This window comes from Apis florea, unplaced genomic scaffold, assembly GCF_048593485.1.
Source record: "Apis florea isolate Af1SG1 unplaced genomic scaffold, ASM4859348v1 contig_2274_pilon, whole genome shotgun sequence".
Lineage (NCBI taxonomy): Eukaryota > Metazoa > Arthropoda > Insecta > Hymenoptera > Apidae > Apis > Apis florea.
In genome coordinates, this window is record NW_028256550.1 from 1,459,556 (window position 1) to 1,482,075 (window position 22,520).

The 22,520-nt window shown below is 34.9% G+C and overlaps 1 protein-coding gene and 1 long non-coding RNA gene across 4 annotated transcripts in view; both read left to right on the forward strand.

Moving 5' to 3' along the window:
- orb2 (cytoplasmic polyadenylation element-binding protein orb2) overlaps positions 1-19,587 on the forward strand; it is a 72,350-nt gene extending 52,763 nt beyond the window's left edge. For all 3 annotated transcript variants that reach the window (XM_086903003.1, XM_086903005.1, XM_086903004.1), the window contains 5 exons: positions 16,639-16,956; positions 17,031-17,143; positions 17,237-17,629; positions 17,707-17,817; positions 17,900-19,587. In XM_086903003.1, coding sequence (XP_086759129.1) covers positions 16,639-16,956; positions 17,031-17,143; positions 17,237-17,629; positions 17,707-17,817; positions 17,900-18,016 — 1,052 coding nt within the window. In that variant the 3' untranslated portion in view covers positions 18,017-19,587. The remainder of the gene's footprint in view (positions 1-16,638; positions 16,957-17,030; positions 17,144-17,236; positions 17,630-17,706; positions 17,818-17,899) is intronic.
- On the forward strand, positions 11,657-12,623 carry LOC147658345 (uncharacterized). The gene is made up of 2 exons (XR_015290689.1): positions 11,657-11,983; positions 12,095-12,623. It is a non-coding gene; the product is annotated as an uncharacterized LOC147658345 (long non-coding RNA).
- Positions 19,588-22,520: the final 2,933 nt, after the last annotated feature.

Below are 22,520 nucleotides of genomic sequence, written 5' to 3' on the forward strand. Positions count from 1 at the left end.
AAATAAATTCTGATTATATTTGACACTTACATGTTATTGCAATTTGTTTATACTTAATTTACATTTTCATTTTCAGTATTATAACTTATTTATTTTAAAAATCTCATATTATTTCAAATTTGTCATAATCTAGAAGAAGTAAAAAATTCACAAATCTTTTATTTGCAATACTTATATTTATATGAAATTTTTTTCAAATTTTCTAAAATTATTTACTCGATTTATTTATTTATACAAATGAAAAAAGGTATATCGATTATCCTTTAATTTATATCGAATATTTATTTTCATATTTCATAATCGAACATTTATCTTTTTTCAATGTCAAATTTTTAGTATATGCATATGATACAAATTTATAAAATGTTGTAAATTGTTTAATTTTTTACAGACTTAGATAAAGAAATAAGAATATAAAAAATCTTTACTATTTTCTTCATGATTTCGATCGATTGAATTTTTTTTTTGAATTTTTTATGCGTCATCTAATAAATTTAATTAATTAATTTGATAAATTAATCTTTCTAAAATTAAACTTTTCAAGAAAACTTTGATTCAATTTTGAAATAGTTATTGTATTTTAAAAAATAATCGAATATTTTTATGATCGAATCAAAAGCCATTTCAATATTTCTATCCTTTTTTTTTTATCTAATTTAATTTATGATTTAAAAGTAAAATGGAAAAAAATTTTAATCCTAAATAAATAAATGGATTTCCGTTTTACATTCTAGATAAAATCGAATATCTCAAAATCAAATTTTTCAATATTGTCCTTAACATCCAATCTAATAATAAAATTGATTACAATATTGCCCACTCGAACTTTGCTTCACCGCTATCTCATCTGATTTTAAAACTATATATATTTCATTGCAAGTATTTAGAATCAATTTGTTCTAGAATTTCTTTTTTTCAAGATTCAACAAGAATAAAAAAGAATTAACACATATCTTACAATTAATTCTATTGCGAAGAAACGAAGAATTCTCAATAGAATCTTTCATTTGAAAAAAACAATTCAAAGAGAGTTGTGCTCTGATTCACCAAAACTCGAGCAGGAAAAAAGCAGATTTTTATACCGTTGTTGTACTCTTCCCGTACGTTGATTTACCAAGCCAACGAAGTTACGCGAGCATGCACAGAATCGGCCGCGTGACAGACACGCATCGAATCCTCCGCTGATGGGACGATTTTCCAACGTGAAATCTCGATGCGCGAAGCGCGAGACGCGCACGCGAGAACCAATTTGTAACGGTTCATTTTCGAACGATGAGAATCGAACGCCTCGTGGCGCTTCTAAAATCCGAACAACACGAACGAAGAGCTAGATCTCGTGCTTATCTCTCGCCAACGAACGAGATGTTTTTCAACGATATACATTCGAGTCTCTAATTTTTACGAGCTACGGGAAAACGATAAATATGGATAGAAGGTCAAGGTGACCGCGTTACATATTAAACAATGCACAGAACTACACAGAACGTAACTACCGAAAACATTTTCAATAGAAAAGAAGATATATATAAAACTGGAAATGATAAATTCACTCATATAAATGGTACGTTAAATATTAACATTTTATTTTAATATTTTACAAATTATCGTAAAATATTTCATCGAATATCTCGAACGAATTTTAACGAATCTCGATAAAATTATACCATCACTGTTTTGTTATTTTCTTCCTTTTTTTTTTTTTTTTTTTCTTTTCTAGTCCTTTTGCTTGCATAATGAAACGGAACAAGTTGGTCGGTCGTTACCTGGTAAGTCTACCGTGTAACCGGAAAAATACATTTCCCGTATCGTACGATCGGCCTTCGTGTGTTTCGTGAATTTATGGCGGGGAAGCGTTATCGTTCGTCGAGAATGGAAATATATTTTCCCGAAATATTTTTTGTTTGTTTTCTGGGGAAAATGACGAATTTAAATTATAAAATTAACATAATATCGATATCGATCGTTGTTGTTGAACGGAACAATATGTATTCGACACTTGATATTTTTCACTAGCGAAATGCTAGTTGTGATAATAAAACGCATCGAAGCCAAGGCGTAAGATTTTCCTTGTCCCACATTCCTAGCATCCTTGGCAAAGTTTCGCGTCGGTGACGTTGTTCGTTTGCAGGACAAACCTCTGCCTGTTTGTCTACATGTTTGCATGCTCGACCACGACACTTCTTTTATGCGATTTCTTTTTCTATAAATTTTATTACCGTTCAATGCTTGTCTTTGTGCAAGAAATATAGCATTTGAAAAGCGCGGCAAAAATTGCATGCAAAGAGAGAAATAAAAAGAGTCACAATAATGGAAGGGGCGTGTTTATTTGAAAATGCCTCGGGTGGAAAGTAAGCGTTTGAGAATAATTTTTTTTTTTTTTTTTTATTTCGAGTCGAGTCGAGCGCAGTTTATTTTTCTGATATTAATAATGATATTAAAACTTGTACACAATTGGTTTTAACGAGAAATTTTAACGTTCAATTTTATTGATCGGTGAAATCATTGTAATAGTTTTATTTTTTTGTCGAAATATTTAATTACATTTTCATCGATCCAAAATATATCGAAACACATTTTATCAATCGTTCAACTAATAAATTCTATTATTAAAAATATCAATGATGATTATATAAAGAACAATGAGTTACATGAGACAATTTTTTGTGAAATATATATTTTATGGGGACAATCAATTTTGTAAAATTTCAATGCTTCCTTTCTTTTAAATATTTTCTTTACAATAGTAGGAGATAAATCGTAATGTTGTAAATATTTAAATTAGTATTACATCATTAAATAAGCAAGTTGCATTTAGAAAAAAAAAAAAATTAAAACATTGGGAATTTAATCTTTTCAAAAAGATTTTCAATGTAATCTATTATGTTTTGAATTCACATAAATTTTCTTCTATAATATTTACATATCTTTTGTAAACATATAATTTATACTTTTCTAAATTATATTAGATATCATTTACGTAAATCGAATTTTTCAATTCGACATTCTAAAGATTATTCGATATTTGTTTAACATCTTGAACAATTTCACTATTTTTAAAATCTAAAAAAAATAAAATCTAAAATCTACATCGATAAAAAAATCGAAAAACAACCAGAATTTATTCTATTCTACGCAGAAATTTTAAATGAACCTTTGACTATGAAAAAAAGAGAGAAAAAAAGGAAAGGTTTAAACATTAAAAAAGATATTCAACCGCGAGAGAAAATTTTGAAAGATATTCCGTTCTCGTCAAAATGGCAGCGTAAGATGAGACATTCACATTCACTTAATTGTTTAAAATTACAAAATCTTTATTTTTTTACAAATAAAAACTATTAATGGTTTAGAATAGTGCATATAATTAAAAATGTAATATGGTTGTTATAAAGAGATCCAGAGATGCATAGGTGAATTTTTTACGAGCAATAATCGCAAATACATAAATTGTCTTCTTCTTCTTCTTCTTCTTCTTCTTTTCTGCAGCCGTGCAGAGTTTCCAACAATCGACGCGTTATTGTTCAATCCAACAATTATTAACCAAGATTTTAACAGAAAAATAAATATAAAAGAAACGTTTCTCTATGTATAATATAATTCAAAATAAATATTTCTTTCTATCATGGACCATAGTCTGGAAGATTTTCCATGTTTAATTTAAGCTTGAAACAAACTGTCGATATCAAATATCAAGAATACAACGTAGACAGTTAATAGAAATGCTTTGCTCAACAAGTTAGAAGAAAGTTAAAGAAATAGTTATTGTAGCATCGTTACATCGAAATTTCTATATTCTGTATTCATTCATCACGCTCTGATACACACACAGAAAACATCTTCTTCGCCATAATCAATCATAAAATGCTTCGATGATCATCTAGATTTATATTATATATGATTTTTTTTTTTTTTTTTTTCCATTATATCTTTCCGTTCAAAAAGATATCTCGCTTTATTTCACTTCGACCAACTTTCCCCTACGCAACTTTTCCCATTTCTTTAATTTATTTCTACGAATCTGTTCGTTATCATTTTACATTTTCATCAAATCGCAAGAGGAAAACTTCGATTTGAAGTTTCACTTATCTTGTTTCATTGGAAATGTTCGATAATAATTTTATATATATATATATAAGTTTAGCCAAGAGCAAGAAGTTTATGCTCAGCATTACGAGGATTGCTGGAAATTTCTCGAAGATTCACAATCGAAAATTCGACACAAGTGATTTTGTCGGAACAAAATAAAATTAATTGACATTATAATCATATCATTTTAATTATACGTATGCCTATTATTATAGTTAACTAAATATAATATAAATATTTACAACAATTATAAATATATAGTACATTTGGATATCTATATCTATAAGTTAGAAATCAATTGTTTTATGTTTTTTGATAAATGATAATGTATAATTCATCGAACTTCTGAACGCACGAAGACGAAGGAAAAAATCGAATGATGAAAAATTAAACTCCTGTTAAAAAAAAGGTAATACACGAAGTTTATATAATACAATCTCAGTTTTGTCATCAGTGATACGCGATTCATGGAGATTTTTACTACGCTCTAATGCGACCAACTTGACACTGTGGATGGAAAAAACGTGACGTGAGAAGTGTAATGCATACGATACGTTTGAACGCCTTCTTGTTGTTACGGCGAGAGTGCATTGTCTCGGCGCATCGTTGCACGGTAAAAAGAAAACGATCCTTCGATTCAATTTTTCTCTCCATCTTGGACGAAGCTCGTCTCAATCGTAACATTCCGTATAAGATTATTCGTTGGAAGATCACTTTTGTTTGAATTTTGAAACAAGACGAAGACAGAAGAAAATTCAATCGATATTATCCGTTTTTTAATCAATTTCTCAAACGTGTAATTCGTTTTTTCTCGCTGGATGATAGATTTAACGATTCAAATTTGCAACGGAATGGACGAATAATTTTCTTTTTTTCACACGTATGATCACACGTATATCTTTCTAATTTATGACGATAAGGTAGCGTAGATACATCAACGACTTATTATTATATACGATAAAGTCGAACGAATACGCGATAACGAAAGAGAGGGCAAGCGTTTCGCAACTCCATTCATTTCGAACGGAGTTGTTGTGAAAATGTTTTCGTTCGAAATTTTTACGAATCTTGATTCATCTCGAAGAGTGCACTTCCATGAAGTTGATTAAAAAGAAATTTTTAAATTTTTGTACATATATATATGTATATATAAATTAAATTCATTGTTATATAACACGTAGAATTTATCTTGACAACCGGATTATGATAAGATATATAGAAATATAGGTGTCGCGTTTAAAAGGGGGGGGAAAAAAATCATGACATTATCGTTTAAAAAATTCTTCGTAACACGTGTAAAAAAAACTCTGAAACTTTCACCTTTTCTATTTTTTTCTCTCTCTCTTTTACAACAACACGAGTAGAAACTGATACAGCGTAAACAGCCGTTGTTACGTTGCGTTTTCCGCTTGACGCGGCGTAAACGAGATTTTCTCCGGATTAATTGCCCATCATTTGCATTGCTTGTTGATACCAAACAAGAAAAGATTGATAATAAGAACAAGCTTTCGAAAGTAGATCAAAAAAGCTTGCTTTTGAAAAAAGAAATTAGACGTGAAAAGAAGACGAATTTATTCGTTGAAAATCATTTGGAAACACGAAGTTTTTATCGATGCTTCCATCCTTTTATCCTCAATTCTGCATCCAGACGATTATTTTATTTCATAAAGGCTCGAGCCTCTCGATCCGAGTTAAGCGTGTCGCGAATTACAGAGAGGAAGATGGGGGGAAGGTGGAGAGAGGAGGACAGAGGGAGACCTGTTTTCAAGACCTGCCTTAACGCGCCTCGTAGGCATATCAAGAGCATTTTTGAGAGCCCGGTATCGAGGAGGTGACCGGAAGCAAAGTTGAACGAGATCACGAGATTGGAAATTCGAAATTTTTAAATTTTCTTGTCCCGTTTTGTTGCCGTATATTTCCTCGACACGAATAAAGCACGATGAAACAAAGTAATTCGCGACGATAACCGATGAGAATACAATTGCATTTCGCTTTCTTCCAATTCGACTCGATACGCAGCCTCTTGAAAATATGGCAAGAGGTTGTCTGCAGTTTCGCTTGCACAAGACTTGGAAAAGGTCAAGAGTGCAGCAGGCGTTCCACGCGTTCCCCTTCTTTGTTTCGTTCGCGCGTGTTGATTGTGAACCGCGTTTGAAAAAAGGAAAATCTTCGAGATGATTTCGTTTTGCTTTTTGAATATTGAGCTGAACCGATCGAAAGTTTCGCGCATTCGACAAGCATTCGTTGTTTCGAGTAAATTTTTCGAAGAACAGAAAGAATGGAAGAAAAGGAAAATGTTGAGTCGAATGTAAAATTGGGTCAGTTTAAATAGGATTGGCCGCTATTTTTGGATGGCATACGTGTTCTTTGAATTTTCGATCTTTTACGAATATAAATCGAAGAATTTTAATCTCTAATATTTTGATGCATATTTTTGCTAAATTGGAGAATATTTCATATACTTTTAAATGTAATATTTGTCACAATAGATAGAAAGAGTACATTTAAACAAATTTTATAAACAAAATTATATTATCTTCGCTGATTAATACAATAGAATAATAATATTATACAAAAAAATATGTTATTCTGATTTATGTAGTATATATTTAAATTGATATATAAAAGTGGATTCAGATATGATAATTTATTGTTTTAATTTGATATTCGAGAAAATTTTCATTTAAAGAAATAAAACGAATAAAAATTTTACGGAAATACATTCACTACTCGTGATCTTTAGACTTTTAACATTTTTTCCTTTCAAGTAATATATCTACAATTTACTTTTTTTTATGAAAAAAATTATTAATAACTATTCACTTTGAAATTGAAAAATTTATATTATATTAATAAATCGTATGTTAATATATTAATATTGTAATACAATACAATATATCAATTAATATTATTCGTGGAATGATCGATTTTAGAGATTAAAACAAATGGAGAAATTGATATATAAAGATTATTGTAAATAAAATGAAAAGATATAGAAATAGAGCGAAACAATCGTCTCATTTCATTTAATACGAATTTAAATTATTTACAACTTAATAAATAAGTCTCGATTATAATTATATATCAAGTTTTACGCTCGGTCACCAATGGTGTTTGACAAATATATTGTGAGTGTTTCAATGACAGTATATTCATGAATTATTGAGAATGGGCATTTATTAATATAATCGTTCAGGAATGTATATTACATTTCGTAGAATTACTTTAACTCTTTTGTAAATTGAGATTCTACCTACAATTAAATATGCAATCGTAAATTATTACGTCTCGTTCAATAAAAATTTATTAAGAAAATAAATTGTGTAACGTGAGCTAGCTATTCATAATATTTTGCTATATTTATAAAAATTAAAATACACAATTACTTTTTTCAGTAATCTATTTTTTTATCGTTAATTTTTTTTGTCGCTACTACAAGTATAAAAATATATAACATTGTTATGTATTTTTTAATATATTATAATATAATGTTATTTCACAATCAGAATAACAATTAAAATTATATTAATCTGTGATTACATTAATATTTAGATTTATTTCTTTTTATGTTTAATGAATTCTCTTTTTATTCTTATGTATCTTTGAATAATATTTGGATGAAAATAAAAATAATTAATTATTTATGCTTTTGGTTCATAACTTAGTTCAGAGATTTTATTTATTTTCTTTTTTTCATGAAATCAGATTACAAATACAAAAAATATATAATTGAACTGTGCTTGTGCATTATTTTCATGAGATTTTCTGCAAATTAATAAATGATCTTGCAACAATGTAAAGTAAATAAAAACGTATTGAAAAAAATATATGAAAGTAAGCGAAATGTGTTGAAAAATGATACAAAGATCGTCTTAGAAAACATTGTAAATCACGTGAAAAAATAATGTATAATAAAAGAAGGCCTAGATATATTTATTTATAAAAGAATATTTATAACATGCACACATTGATTTCAATGTGAAAGATAGTTTTAAAAAAAATAATTATCTTTTATATGAAAAATTGGGATAATTTGTTATTTGTTATGTAACAATTTATAAAAAAGTTATAAATATTATATATTTAACTATTATAAACATTATAAAAAAACTTATTACGATCAAAATTATTCGTCTTAATTTTTTTTTTTTTTAATTGAAATTAAATACATATTTTTTCACATAAATACAATGCATTTTTGTATTTTTTATTATAAAATTATTTTTAAAAAAGAAATTATTGTTTTAAAAATTATCTCTCTTAAAAAAATTTCGTTTTTTCTTAATTAACTATGAACTTTTACTAGTTAATTATGATAAGTTTAGAGAACGAGCTTAAAAAAATAATATATTTTTAATAATATGCTTTCCATCGAATAAAAAGATAGATAGATTCTAATATTCATAAAATATTCATAAAATACGTTTAAATTATTGGAAAATAATTAATTTCGAAATAAATTTAATGCTTTTATTTTTTTTTTTTCTTTTTTAAAATATTCAATAATTAAAATTTTAGCTTTGCCTCTATACAATATAATATCTGAATAGTCAAGTTTTTTATGATGCGTCAATTATATAAGTATTATGTAAGTATTGTACTCCTCACGAAAAGTCTTTTAGCGAAACACAATCTTATTTTATGATAAATATAAAATACAATATCTGATAAAGTATATAGTACTCACTTAACCGATATGATGCATAATATCTAGAGCATAGAGTATTCAACAAGGAGACACAGTAGATTGAAGCATAATAATTGATTCTTTCGAAAGCCACACTGACTGATACCAACTTTCTTTTATTTTCGTTATTATTCAAAGTTCTTTTTAACGTTTCATCTGCAAAAAGGATTTTTACAAGTAGAAAACCCATTAAATTTTACTTCATTGCCCCTGGCAAAAAATTTTCGACGATAAAGCTAACAATAGAACATTGTAATTTTTGAAGTTTAGTATCTCATAGTTTATATACGAAATTCATGGAAATGTTAAATCGATCTGATATACCTGTAAACTAGACACACAAGGAAAGAGAATATAGTGAAAGAATAAAATATTAGATAATAATAAATATTATAAGATTTTTTTTAATGTATCCACTTATTTCTAATTATTATATTGTTGTTAATTTTCAGATTATCGACATTAGTAAACAAACTGTTTCAGATCATCTTATATTCTCAGGAAAAAAAAAAGAAACTAACCTTTTAATTCCGATTTGAAATACGAAAACTAAAAATTGCCAGACCTATTGAAATATCGAGAATGGATCAAAATGTTTTTGTTTCGAACAAAAATCTTAATACTCGTCGCACTTACGATGAACGTTTTCATCGACCGACCACACGTCGTACGTTTCTATCTTTCCTCCTCCACCTGAGCTAGATGTCTCTAGATGACGGCCTAAGGGAGAGGGAGGTTGACGAACGGAGAGACCAAGCAAGACGAGGAAGAGAAGAAGCGGTGGGGTAGCGGAGAGACAGACGGACGACGACGACGACTCGTCGCCGAGGTTGGAATGCAAGAGGGCTGTCGTAAAGCTACGTGGCCTCTTGAGACACGCGCTCGTTAATTCGCAGGATTTTTTTAAGTCGTTAATAAGCCCATAATTACAAATTTTTATAAGTCGCGCACGCAAATGGAAACCTCGAAAAAAAGGCGGGGGAAAAGTCGGGGGAAGCGGGGCGAGGAGGGGATGGGCGGGAGGAGTAAGATCGTGGAGTGGGCTAGACAGCCGAGAGATGGCGAGAAAAAGGAGGAGAGGCGCGAAAACGTGGCGCCCTCTAGTAACGTTTTAATTGCTGCTTTCTCCCCGATTACCGTTATTCCTTGGCGTTGCACTCGATGCGGTGATTTCAGTTGCTACTTCCACGCGGCAGTGGTCTTTTTCCGACTCGTTTCGATCGTTCAAAGCGAGGTTAATATCGATCGATAGTAACGCTACTTCTCCTTCCCAATTAACGTTTTTCTTTTCGTTTATCGTTTCGTCGAGGAAGGCGTCGTTTGAAAAAAACGGTCGTCGACCTCGTCGAGAGAATAAAAGAAATATGGTATTTAAAAACTGTATCCACTTGTGCAAAGAAAAATTTATCAATCATTTTCGTTCGATGCTTGGTTAAAGATATATGAGTTATGTGGATTCTAGTTTATTTTCCTTCGAGACAATGGAGAGTACGAGCGATGCGGATAAATTGATTCGAATTGTCGAGTTAGAAGAGTCAAATCCTTTCGTGTTTATCTGAAATTAAATCGACTCTCGAAATAAGGCTTTGGGAAGAATTCAGCTATATAGGAGAACTGTGGGGCAGGAAGAACGTGATGAGGGAAGAATAGCCCAGCATCGTCCATGAGACAACATTCATTATCTTCTCTCAACAATGGCCGATTATTACGATAAATCCTCCTCTTCCTACCTCATAGTCAGCTTTTCCTCTTTTACTCTCTCGAAATTGAATTAGATGCCGCGTCTCTCTGTCTTCGTTTCGCTAAGACGCTTTTCGTTTCTCTTAATAATTCTTTCATCTCCTTCCCATCGAAAAGAAGAAAAACCACCGACTCTTCTTCTTTCTTTTACTTATATTTCATTTTTTTTTTTTTTTAAATACATCACGTTCCCTCTTACGAGAACGAAATGCAATTCGTAAAAGCGAGAACGACAAACAAGATTTTTTTTATCGACACGAGATTAACGAGCGAATAATTCTTCTCCTATCTGCCCCATTCTTTTCCCTCCTTTTTACAGAGTTAATTCAACTCGCGCCATGGTGTTCACAATTTTATCAGCTACGTGCACCGCCATATCGTCCCGTTATTCGAGCCGCAGATTGCACAATGTGGGTGGACGATTACCACACGTGGGTGTGTCCCACGTGTCCCGCCTTACGGCTCGTTTCAATTGTTACGTGTCGTCGTTATAGCGAAAGAAATAAATAGGAAAAAAGGAAAGGAAAAGAGAAACGAAATAGGAAAAAGAGAGAGAGAGAGAGAGAGAGAGAAAGGAAGAGAAAGACGCTGTGACACATGACGTTGGCATCAGCAACGTTGGGACACCAGGGAAGCGCAAGACGAGCGTACGGGGAGCTGCTGCCTGCCGGCGATGGGGGTGGAGCGGAGAGGCGGTGGCTAGAAAAGGTCGTTCACCCCGGCCACCGCGCATCCACCGCTTTTTCACCGCGTTTCCGCGAATGCGGGTCGTTGAATCACGAAGGGAAAAAACAAAACGCCATTTCCTTCGATTTTTTTTTTTTTTTTTTTTACCGTATCGATCGGTGAAAGCAGCGATTTTCTCGATTTTCGAGATAAAAAAGGAAAAACCAGCTCTCGGTTTAATCGGGGCGAAATTTGGATAATTTAGCCCCGATTCAAGGAGATACGAAATTTTTTCGCGAATATTGCCCCCTGGCGTATGCATGCATGCATGCATGCATGCACGCACGCACGGCTAAGATATCGGCACGGTGTATCTAAAGGGTGACGAATGGTAGGGGGAAGAAATGGTAGGGTGGCCGAGGGCAGCGCTACCTGTAATATTGATCCGTAGAACCTCGCAGCGTCGTCGCCGCGTTAGAATGATGTTCCCAATTACCATTGCATTGTACGAGGGAGAGAGAGAGAGAGAGAGAGAAAGAGAAGGAAAAAAATTCGTCTTTTCCAGTATTAGGTTATATCTGTTGGTCGAAACGAGATCGCTGAATACAATTTGTTCTCGAACGAAGGGAATTATAAGGATCTTTGTTATCGTTATTACGTTATGAGTTAATTTTGTTGATTCGTTCTCGTTTAAAAAAATAGATGTTTCACAATTGAAGGAATGATTAATGAAAAATAATTCTGAAATATAACAAGTTTTAAAAGTGACTTGTTTCGTGGAGAATAATGGGAAGCTGGATTTTACCGGTGTGATATTTTTATGTGTTTATACGATATATCTTTTATATCGACGTTTTATTTGCTAGTCTTATTTGCCGGTAATAAATTAGGCTGATTTTCTATTTTATTTTTGTTTAGAGAAAATAAATAAGGATAATGGACTTTTAACCTTTGCTTTGAACGCAACAAGATGTCAGCCAAATAGTAAAATCATGAGTTTGCGACTCATAGATATTTACTGAACTACGTTGAAAGTAATAAATCGTCTATATTCATTTCGATAAATATTTGATATATTTGTCGTGGATGGCAAATACTGACGATTCACGACACTTTTTATTATGTTTTAATAAATCGTCACAGATTATTAAAATTATCATTCGATTTTTAACACGTTTCGTAATATTATGCATCGAAACGGAAATTACGTGTTTAATTCTGCTTAGCCATGGAAATTTCGATTTCTCGACACAAGTTTGTCCAAGACTCTCTAATTGCTGAAGTTTGAAAGAAACTGAGCGGATTCTACTATATATACTTATATAAAGTTACAAATTTTGCTAATTTACCTTTAACACTCAGACATGTATGATATTTTAAAAAAAATGTGCAATTTAAATAAAACTGTGAAATAAATCTTGCACGTTAAGTTGTTACGGAAGAAAAATGAATTTTTAATAAGGATTTCAATTTACATTTACAAATTCATGGAAAATAACGTTCAATGTATTCGATACAGCTTGTTCGTTGAATGAGGAAAATCAGGTTAAAAATGTTACAATTGAAATTTCTAATTAATTATCATTAATAATTAATCTTGGTTTTCTATCTTATCGTTTACATTTTTTAATTTGTTACATTGATGGTAAATAATTTGTTGCTAAAATTTTATAAGTTTCTTGAAGTCTGTATTAATTATCAATAATTTAATTATAATAAAATATTATTGAAATCGAGATGTCGAGAAAAGATAATATAAACATACTTTATTCTACAGGCATTAACAAAAAAAAATTAAACAATCATTACTCCATCATTGTTTACTACTTGAAAGATCAGTTATTTTATCATAAAAATGTAGTATTAACCTTCCTTTTTATTTTTTCATAAATTGTATTGAATGGGATATGTGTATCTATGAACGAAGAATAAGATAATATTAACATTAAAATTTTATAATTATTATTTTATCGTGCTAAGTTTTACATAAATTTATATGTTAGAAAAAAAAAATTATAAAATTCAAAAAACAAAAGATAATTCATTTAATAAGAAAACGATTTATAATCTTAAAAAATCAATAATAAAATTAAAAATTGCTTTTTACTTTTTAATATCATAAATTTTCTACATATATTCCATGTTCATATATTGAAAACTGAAATATTGAAAAATTAATTTGTTAAAGAAAAAATATATATCATTTTATTATTATTCTGATCAAATTAAAACACAACAACGACACAACAAAAGATACTTTATTAAACATTTCGAGAAAACAGGAAAAATTTAATTGAACGACTTCAAATTAATTATTATATCGTTTGAATATGTCATAATGTTGCGATAAAAAGAATTTAATTTCGCGAGGAAAAAAATTTCTGCTATTTTTGAGATAAGTAATTGCAATGTCCTATTCAAATGTTTCGTTTATGCTACCTCTATATTCCCCTTAAACTTAATTTCAAGCTTTGAACAACGCAACAAACATTTAATAGTACATTTAGTCACAATTTTTAAATGGTTCCTTTTCACATTTAATTTAATTAGTTATTTCGTATGCAACAAATTAATTTTTAACTTATGATATAAATAAACGAATGAAACATTCGAATTGTACGATTCCAAATATTTTATTAATTTGATCGATATTAAAAAATTAAACGAAAACTCTGACACATAATTACAAAAAGAGACGGAATTATACATGATTGCTGAATGAAAAATATTTCAAATAACTTTGATCGAAAAAAAAAAAAAAACAACAGATGTAACAATTATAACCTTTTTTAACCACTTATTTATTCATGCCAAACATTGGGTGAAACACTGTTCTCGTACAGATGTTCAAATGTGAAATATAAAATACACCTGACTCAATACACTTAAATACTCTGGTTTTGAAACAAAAAGATCAGAAGAAAGAAATCTATATCAGATTCTAAAATAAAAAATTAAATAACAAACAAATTCTATGGAATTATATATGAAAATGCAGAAAAATTGAGGTTAGGTTAGAATGTAACTAGAGAATTATTAATTAAATCAATAATTTGTGAAAAAATTTGGATCCTAGGAAATTTTCCACTCATCTTATTCGAATCCAACAACAAGTTCAGGAATATAGAATTATTTATTCTGATAGTCTTTTTAGAGATTTTCTTAAATGCATCCACTTTATACAGATAATTTTCATTCAAAGCTTTTAATTAATACGTACAATAGATTTGCTTTCCCTTCGTTTTCTTTCGAGCAAAACACTCGAGATTTTTTTAAACGGAGGAAATGATCCAGTTTCAGAGAAAAACGAATCTCATCTCAAACAAATCAAAGCTCTGAAAAAGATTAAAACGCTTGAAACGAAAACTCAATTCCACTCCTTCTCGTTGTTCTCAAAAATTGATATTTGCTCGAACTTGGTCGATAAAGTCGATATCAAGACACACATACGGACATATTATCGTTAATGCATTACACATCGTTCGAAAGAATGGCGAAAAAGAAAGGGGCCACGTCCCCAGCGCTCCCTTAATGCTCGCGTGACATCGTTCCGCAATTTGCATGGCAGGCCAGCAGCTATCGCATCGCGTTTTCAAACTGTTTTTGAGAACGAAAGGTCTTACCCTCTGTGGCCGAGCCTACTTTCAAAAATTAGTGGGATAATTAAGAGGAGATCGGGGAGTGGAGGAAAAAGAAACTTTAAAGATTAAAATTGCTTATATATATATTATATAAGCAAAGTGACTATCAATTTTCGTACAATTAATTCGATTAATATAAATTATATATTTTTATTGTAAAAATTTAAAACGAGAAGATTACTCTTTTAATAAATGCACAATCATTTTCGTTCAACAACGAAATGAATGAATGAAAATTAATAATCAATGAAAGGGATGCCGTGGAGTGGTAATCAGCAGCGTGCTCTTATACCATGTGATCCCATAAATCTGCAATAGATAAAAGTTTTTGCAAGTAGGAATTCACATTTTCAATTAATTCGTCTGGATAATTTTAACACGATGTTATCCAACAGATAAATAAAATATCTCGTTGGGAAAAATTAAAAATGAAAGGTTAATTTTCTTCTTTTTGAACGTCATATACGAGTCGCATGAAAATTAACTTTATCATTTACGAATTAGAATTGTTTAAAAAATAACTTATTTTTAACAAGAAATTATTTAGTTTTAGAAACTCTCTGTATCTTGAAATAAAATTTCCTTCTTCCTCCAATATAAGAAGAATCATGTTGTAACATGTTGAATTGAAAGAAAATTTCATCAAAACGATATATTTCCAAAAGCGTTTCTCATTTAATGATCATCGTTTAACAAAAACTTCGACTTTTAAAATTTAAAATTAAAATCGTTTACAAAAATCCCAATTATAATAAAACTTAAATGCCTTAATCCTCGGCAGACGACTATTTTTTCTCCTCTCCTTTCTGATAAAAATATCGCTCCTCGAAGTTCATCTCGCGAACGGAGAAAGAAAGACGAAACGAGTCCACGCGCCGCGTCGATTAATAGAAGATCGCCTCGAACCGGGAGCCGTTCGAGGCCCTTGGCGAGCTGGTGGCTCGAGTAATCGATACTGCACCAAACCGGGAAACGGGTGAAAGGGGTGGGCGGGCGACCACGGCACGATGGACACTACGCGTCCATCCCGTGTTATCGGTGGCGCGCACACACACACACACACACCGAGCGGAGGAGAGGAGGGGGATCGTTACGATTCCGTTGTTTCCGATTCGACTCGTAGGACGGACGAAAGACGATCGAGGCTTGATCTCTCGAATTTGTGGAAAAGCAGACGGCTTCGCGTGCGACGAAACTATCCATCTTTCGGCGGCGAACGAGAGGAGGAAAAAAAAAAAAAAAAGATGAAGGTTGAACAATAAAACTCGATTGTTCCGCCTGGTTGCGTGTACGCTTTGTCCGTTTTCTGTTTTCTCTTTTCGCGACGGCAGAAGAAAAAAAAGCGGTTACGTTTAACCGATTTCGCAATCCCCTTTTCCATTACACGTTTCGTACACGAGCCCGCCGCCAAGAATGGCGACGTTCATTAGAAGAGCGAGATTCCCCGTGAGAAGAAGATACAGTGAGTTTTATTCATTTTAACCCGTTTCAAAATTCCTTCGATTTCACCTAACCATCTTGTCGTCCACGCGTCCACAATACCCACTCGAATCGTTGACACTCGGCCGTGTGCATACGCGACTAGGTTACCACGAACACGACCGTGTTATTCGACGAGTCGAAAGACCTCTTCTCTTCCTTTTTTTCTTTTTTCTTTTTCTTCGAAGCGATCCTTTGATTATCCTCGAGAAAAAAAAAAATTCGCTCTCGAATATATGGAAACTCGTTTAGTGACGGCGTGGAAAAGGAATAGAGGCGAGAGGAAAGGAGATAGATACTCGAGTTGATATAGTAATAACTGTAGGATGCGTGTGGTTGCAGGCAAATCACCGTTCTTCCCGAGTTTGGAGGATCAGAGCGGCACGCTGCTGGAGGATCCTAACGCGCCCAGCCAATTGGACGGCGTCGGTGGAGTCGGGGTCGGGGTCGGTGTCGGTGTTGGGGTCGGGGTCGGTGTGGGCGTGGGTGTCGGCGTGGGCGTCGGTGTTGGGGTCGGCGTCGGTAGCGGGATAACCGGATCTCAGACGGCACCGCTTTCCTCCCCGAGTCGGAGCAGTCCTCACAGTCAAGGCAGTGAAACCGGGGAACGCTTCTCTAGGAAAGTGTTTGTCGGTGGCCTGCCACCGGACATCGACGAGGGTGAGTCCGTTTTTCCCCCGCTTCTTCCTCTTCTCTTATCCGTTTATCTTTATTGTCTCTTTCTCTCGTTTCAGAGGAGATCAAAGCGAGCTTTCGCCGTTTCGGGTCGTTGGTCGTCGATTGGCCCCACAAAGCTGAGAGTAAATCTTACTTTCCACCGAAGGGCTACGCTTTCTTGCTTTTCCAGGTAAAATTTCGGATGGTTTCGTTTCGATTCGATTAAGTTAAAAATTGGAAATCTTATCATATCGTCTCGATATTTTTCCCTCGAACGGGATAGGACGAGGCGTCCGTGCAACAGTTGATCGACGCGTGCATCCAAGACGAAGAGAAACTGTATCTGTGCGTCAGTTCGCCAACGACGAAAGACAAACCGGTACAAATTCGACCGTGGCGACTGAGCGACGCGGATTTCGTATTGGACGCTTCGATGCCTTTGGATCCGCGGAAAACGGTGTTCGTCGGTGGTGTTCCCAGACCGTTGAAAGCTGTCGAGCTGGCGATGATCATGGACCGGCTTTACGGGGGCGTGTGTTACGCCGGCATCGACACCGATCCCGAGTTGAAATATCCGAAGGGCGCCGGCAGGGTCGCTTTCAGCAATCAACAGAGCTATATAGCTGCCATATCGGCCAGATTCGTCCAGTTACAGCACGGCGACATAGACAAAAGAGTAAGTACGCGCTAGGACTTTCCATCATATTATATAATTCGATTGCATCTTCTTCTTTTCTCTCCTGTTTTTCTCAGGTCGAAGTCAAACCGTACGTTCTGGACGATCAAATGTGCGACGAGTGTCAGGGACAACGTTGCGGAGGCAAGTTCGCGCCGTTCTTTTGCGCGAATGTCACCTGCCTACAGGTAAACGAATATTATTTCGATCCGATGAAAAAAATCGGAGGGAAAAAATAGTGAAAGATCGATCGTGTTTTTTTTCTTGCAGTACTATTGCGAGCACTGTTGGGCGACGATTCATTCACGGCCAGGTCGAGAATTTCATAAGCCGTTGGTGAAAGAGGGTGCAGATCGACCCCGAACCGTGCCGTACCGCTGGTGTTAACCCCAGCTGCGTTGTCCCTAATTATCTCGCAACCCTAGCTAATTAACTACCACTTCTACGTACCAACTCCTCCTCCCCCTACGAGAACCTCCTACCGACCGCTGTCACCCACCCTGCCATTCATTCGAGATCCCCGGCCCGTCCGACACTTCGTCTCACCCTTGCTCGCATACCTACCTGCCTCGGGAAACACAGCCCGAAAATACCGTTATTACAGCCACTATCCACTGATCGTCGGTACTATCGCTATTCTATTACTATCGCTATTATCGCTCTATTACCATTCTATTACCGCTCTATAAACGCAACCATCACGATTATTATTCCACTGTGAGTTATTTTTACTCTGCTATCCATTGCTACTTGGACGTGTTTACCGGTCGTGCACTAAACCAGCCGCCTTCGCCATCGCCACGGCCGAGACCATCGATCCATCGTCGTGCCGCCACAGCCATCGCAGCCGCCGCCTCCTCCACCACCGGCCAAATACGTCGTACATCGCATCATCTTTCCGCACCGAGCACAACTTTCACCGGCAACTACTTTTCGTCTCTCCCGAGTTTGCGCGGTGCGCGCGCACGGACACCAAGGACAAACCGGCCAGAAGAGGGGAAGAAGAAAAAGAAGGGAGAAGGAGGGAGGGACGACGCGCTCATCGGCAGATAAAGCTCGTCGATGAGACCGACGATGGGGCAACGGCGCGAGCGAGCTGAACACGCGATGGAAAACAAAATGGGACGTGGTCGAGAAGCGATGAAGAGGAGAGAAGAGAAAGGGAGTCCACGTCAAGGGGACAAGAAGGAAGAAAACGGACCATCGCCGTGAACCCCTTTTCGTCCGACCGAGATGGAGCATGCGTTAGTTACCGATACCGATATCGATGCACGCGTGTACACAGGCCACGCATGCGCGTGCGCGTGTACACGCGTGTACGTATTTATCTATATATCTGCATAGGTTATAAATTCGTATATATATATATATATATATAAAGTGGCCACGATTCGCGGCCTCTCCCTGCGAGTCGCGGCCCGCGCTCGCGGATCGTCTCTTCCGAAAAAACGTTGACTGTAAAGCGGGAAGACACGTTCCAGGAGTTCCTCCTCTCTCCTTGCCCGTTCGCTCGTCCCTTTTCTCGTAGCGCTGAATCGAGCGCGAGCCACCGCGAGGAACGATCGTTCTCCGCTCTCCTGTCCCTCTCCGCCGAGATGTGTACTCTTCTTTTTCCATCTTCCTCCTCCTCCTCCTCCTCCTTCTCCTGTGATCACTTCTCGTCCCTTCTTTCGCACTACGAGACGGCAAGGGCCGAGGGCAAAGAAGGAAAATCGGAGAACGGGGGGAACGGAGCGCCAGGGCAGTTTGTCCCTTCCTTTCGTCGATCGTTTGGCGCCATCTCGAGAGAACCGATTGAGACAGGGATCGGAGGAGGGATCGAAGCGGGATCGGGTAACACCAAGCTTGCCCTCTCCTCGATGAAAGGATGCGGCCGTCGTTTTCGGATAATTCGGGGCCGGTACGTGTACGATTAAAACGTGTACGATTAAAGTGTGAACGTGATTCGATATGGATAAGAGGTGATAGCGAGTACCTGATTTGACGCGAAACTGCGAGGTTTAAGATTGGTGGAGCATGAAAGGAGAGAGAAAGAGAGAGAGAAAGAAAGGGAGAGAGAGAGAGAAAGAGAGAATGAGCGAATGACCGATGAGAAAGATGGAACAGAACTTTGTGTATGCGTGAATGAATGGAGAATAGAAGAAAAAGGAAAAGATGGGAAAGACAGAATATTGGGGAAAAGGGAAATGGTGGCTGGTGAATAAAAGTGGTATTAATAATTATAAGGAAAGAGTTGGAAGATGAAATCGTAGATAATGGAAAACATCCACGCTTCGAACCGCTGTTTATATTAGACGATTATCTGTATCACACAATCTTTAGCTATTAAGAAATTATTGGATATGTCGGATAGGTGCGTTATATATACATACATACATACATACATACATACATACATACATACATACATACATACATACATACATACATACATATATATAAAACACACATATATACACGCGTTTATCGCGGCTCGCGCTCGTAGGCAAAATATTTGAGCGAAACGAACGATTTTTTACCGATTAACTTGTTCGAGTGCGGGGCATAATAGTAAAAAAGAAAAGTTATCATGGGATAAAATAGTGAAGAGTGGATGAAAGGAAGAGAAGACGAAGGTTGCGAATGAGCGGATAGATGGCGTGAAAGGTTAAGAGAGCGTAGTGAGACACGTGAATGTCGAGCGTTTGATATGCGTGTGTGGGGAAGCGAAAGAGAGAGAGAGAGAGAGAAAGAGAATAAGAAAGAAGAGGAAGAATAAACTTAGAGAAGCGAAGTAGGGAAATGGAATTCAAACGGACGTTGAAATACGACGATAGTCTAATACGCTTAACGCGCCATCACGCGTTAAGTTCGTTTAACCGTACCAGATCCTCAGCCAATATCATCTTTACCGAGCGACCTTTCCAAAAAAAAGAGATAAGATAAACGAAAGATAAATGAAAAAGAAAAAAAAAAGAAAGAAAGAAAAGGGGAAGAAGGAAGAAGGAGGGAAAAAGGAGGGAAAATAAAAACCTCGTGCAGACTGTTACTCGTTTTCAAGAGAGAGTACAAAAATGAACGGTCGCGTCGAAACTTGAAAGTCAAGGAAGAAGCACCGAAGAAGTGAGAGCGAAGAAAAAGAGAGAGAGAGAGAGAGAGAGAGGAAAAAAACGAGTCAAAGGGGACTAATTTCGGCCGTGAATCTGGAAAAATCATTAAGAGGAAAAAAAAAAAGAAAAAAAAAACCTGGTTGAAACGTAAATGATTCTACGTACCTGGGCCTCCGCGTTTCTTTTTTTTCGAATAACGAGCGGTGAATAACGTCTCTCCAGTGGATCTAAAACGCTACTACTACTATTACTACTACTACTACTACTACTATTACTACTACTACTAACTACTACTACTTGAAATGAGTCAACCTCGCGTACCGCGAACGGAAAAAGGAAAAAAAAAAACGCTCTTCCCCAGAGCGGACATTTTCTTGACAGAGAAGAGACTTGGCGACCGAGCTCCTAGCAAATTACTCTTCATACGTCCGATATAAGAGATTCGAGGGAAACGCGTGCAAGGATTGAAACATTCTTTTCGCGTGAGAAATCAATAGAATAAAGAAAGAAAAGAAAAATAATAATAATAATAATAATAATATTAATAATAATAATATTAATAATAATAATAATAATATTAATAATAATAATAATAATAATAATATTAATAATAATAATAATATTAATATTAATAATAATAATAATAATATTAATAATAATACTGCATGGGTTCCTCCTGTGTAGACACCGATCCTTCTTGTACCGATACGATCCGCGTTAAACGGCTGTCGCGATGCACGTTTTTCTTAATCCTAACGAATTTCTTCGCTCGATGTATATAATCAAACTCAAATGATGCAATCGACGTAGTTCAAATGAAATCTCATCTCGACGGAGACACACGTTTATTAATTAGGTTCTTATTCTTCGAAGGAGGAACAGAGGGTTTTTCTCGGTGGAAAAAAAAAAAAAATTCCCGATGTGCCGTTTCCAACAGTGATTCGTCCCTGTTATAAACTTTACTCGTCTTCTTGAACTTCTACCTATCGGAACAATCTTTACTTTGTCCCCTCTACCTTATCCCCTTTATAAACGAAAAATGTCACGTATCGAGGAAGAGATTCGAGGAGAGAAGAAGAAGAAGAAAGAGAAAGAGAGAAGAAGGAAGCGAAAAAAAAAGAGAAATTGTCTTATTTCGATCATCGATCTCGGTCAAAGTAGACGATGTTAACGGTGGAAACGGCACGGGTGAATAATCAGTATGCAACGTTATGTGTTCCGCTTAATAGATGGACGTTTTATACGTAGCAGCACCGTAAGTTGAAACCATAAGCTCGTAGATTAACCTCGCACGACGAGTATCTTTAACGACACGCTTTCGCGTGTTATGCAAAATAAAATACACGCGATATACACGTATACACATACACACACATGTACACACAGACACACACACACACACACACAACACACATACATACATACATAATATATACACGCATACCTACGACATCATAAATTTAGTCATCCGAAAATGAATCGGTGAAAAAAAGATGATCGTGGATTAATCGATACGTACCTTGCGTACGCTTAGTAACGAGGAATGAATAAACAAAAATAATTTCCACATCTATATATATACATATATATATTTACATATATATTTATTTTTTTGGTACTCTTTTTGTATATACGTGTCGCCATAGATTAGGTGACGATCTAGGATCCGCACGAGATACGAGATATCCGCGTGAGAGAACAGAGAGCAAAAACCAAGGAACGAGAAGAGAAGAAAAAATGAGGGAGAGTGAGAGTAAGAAAGAGTAAGAAAAATGAGAAAGAGAACTGAAAAATCGATACGT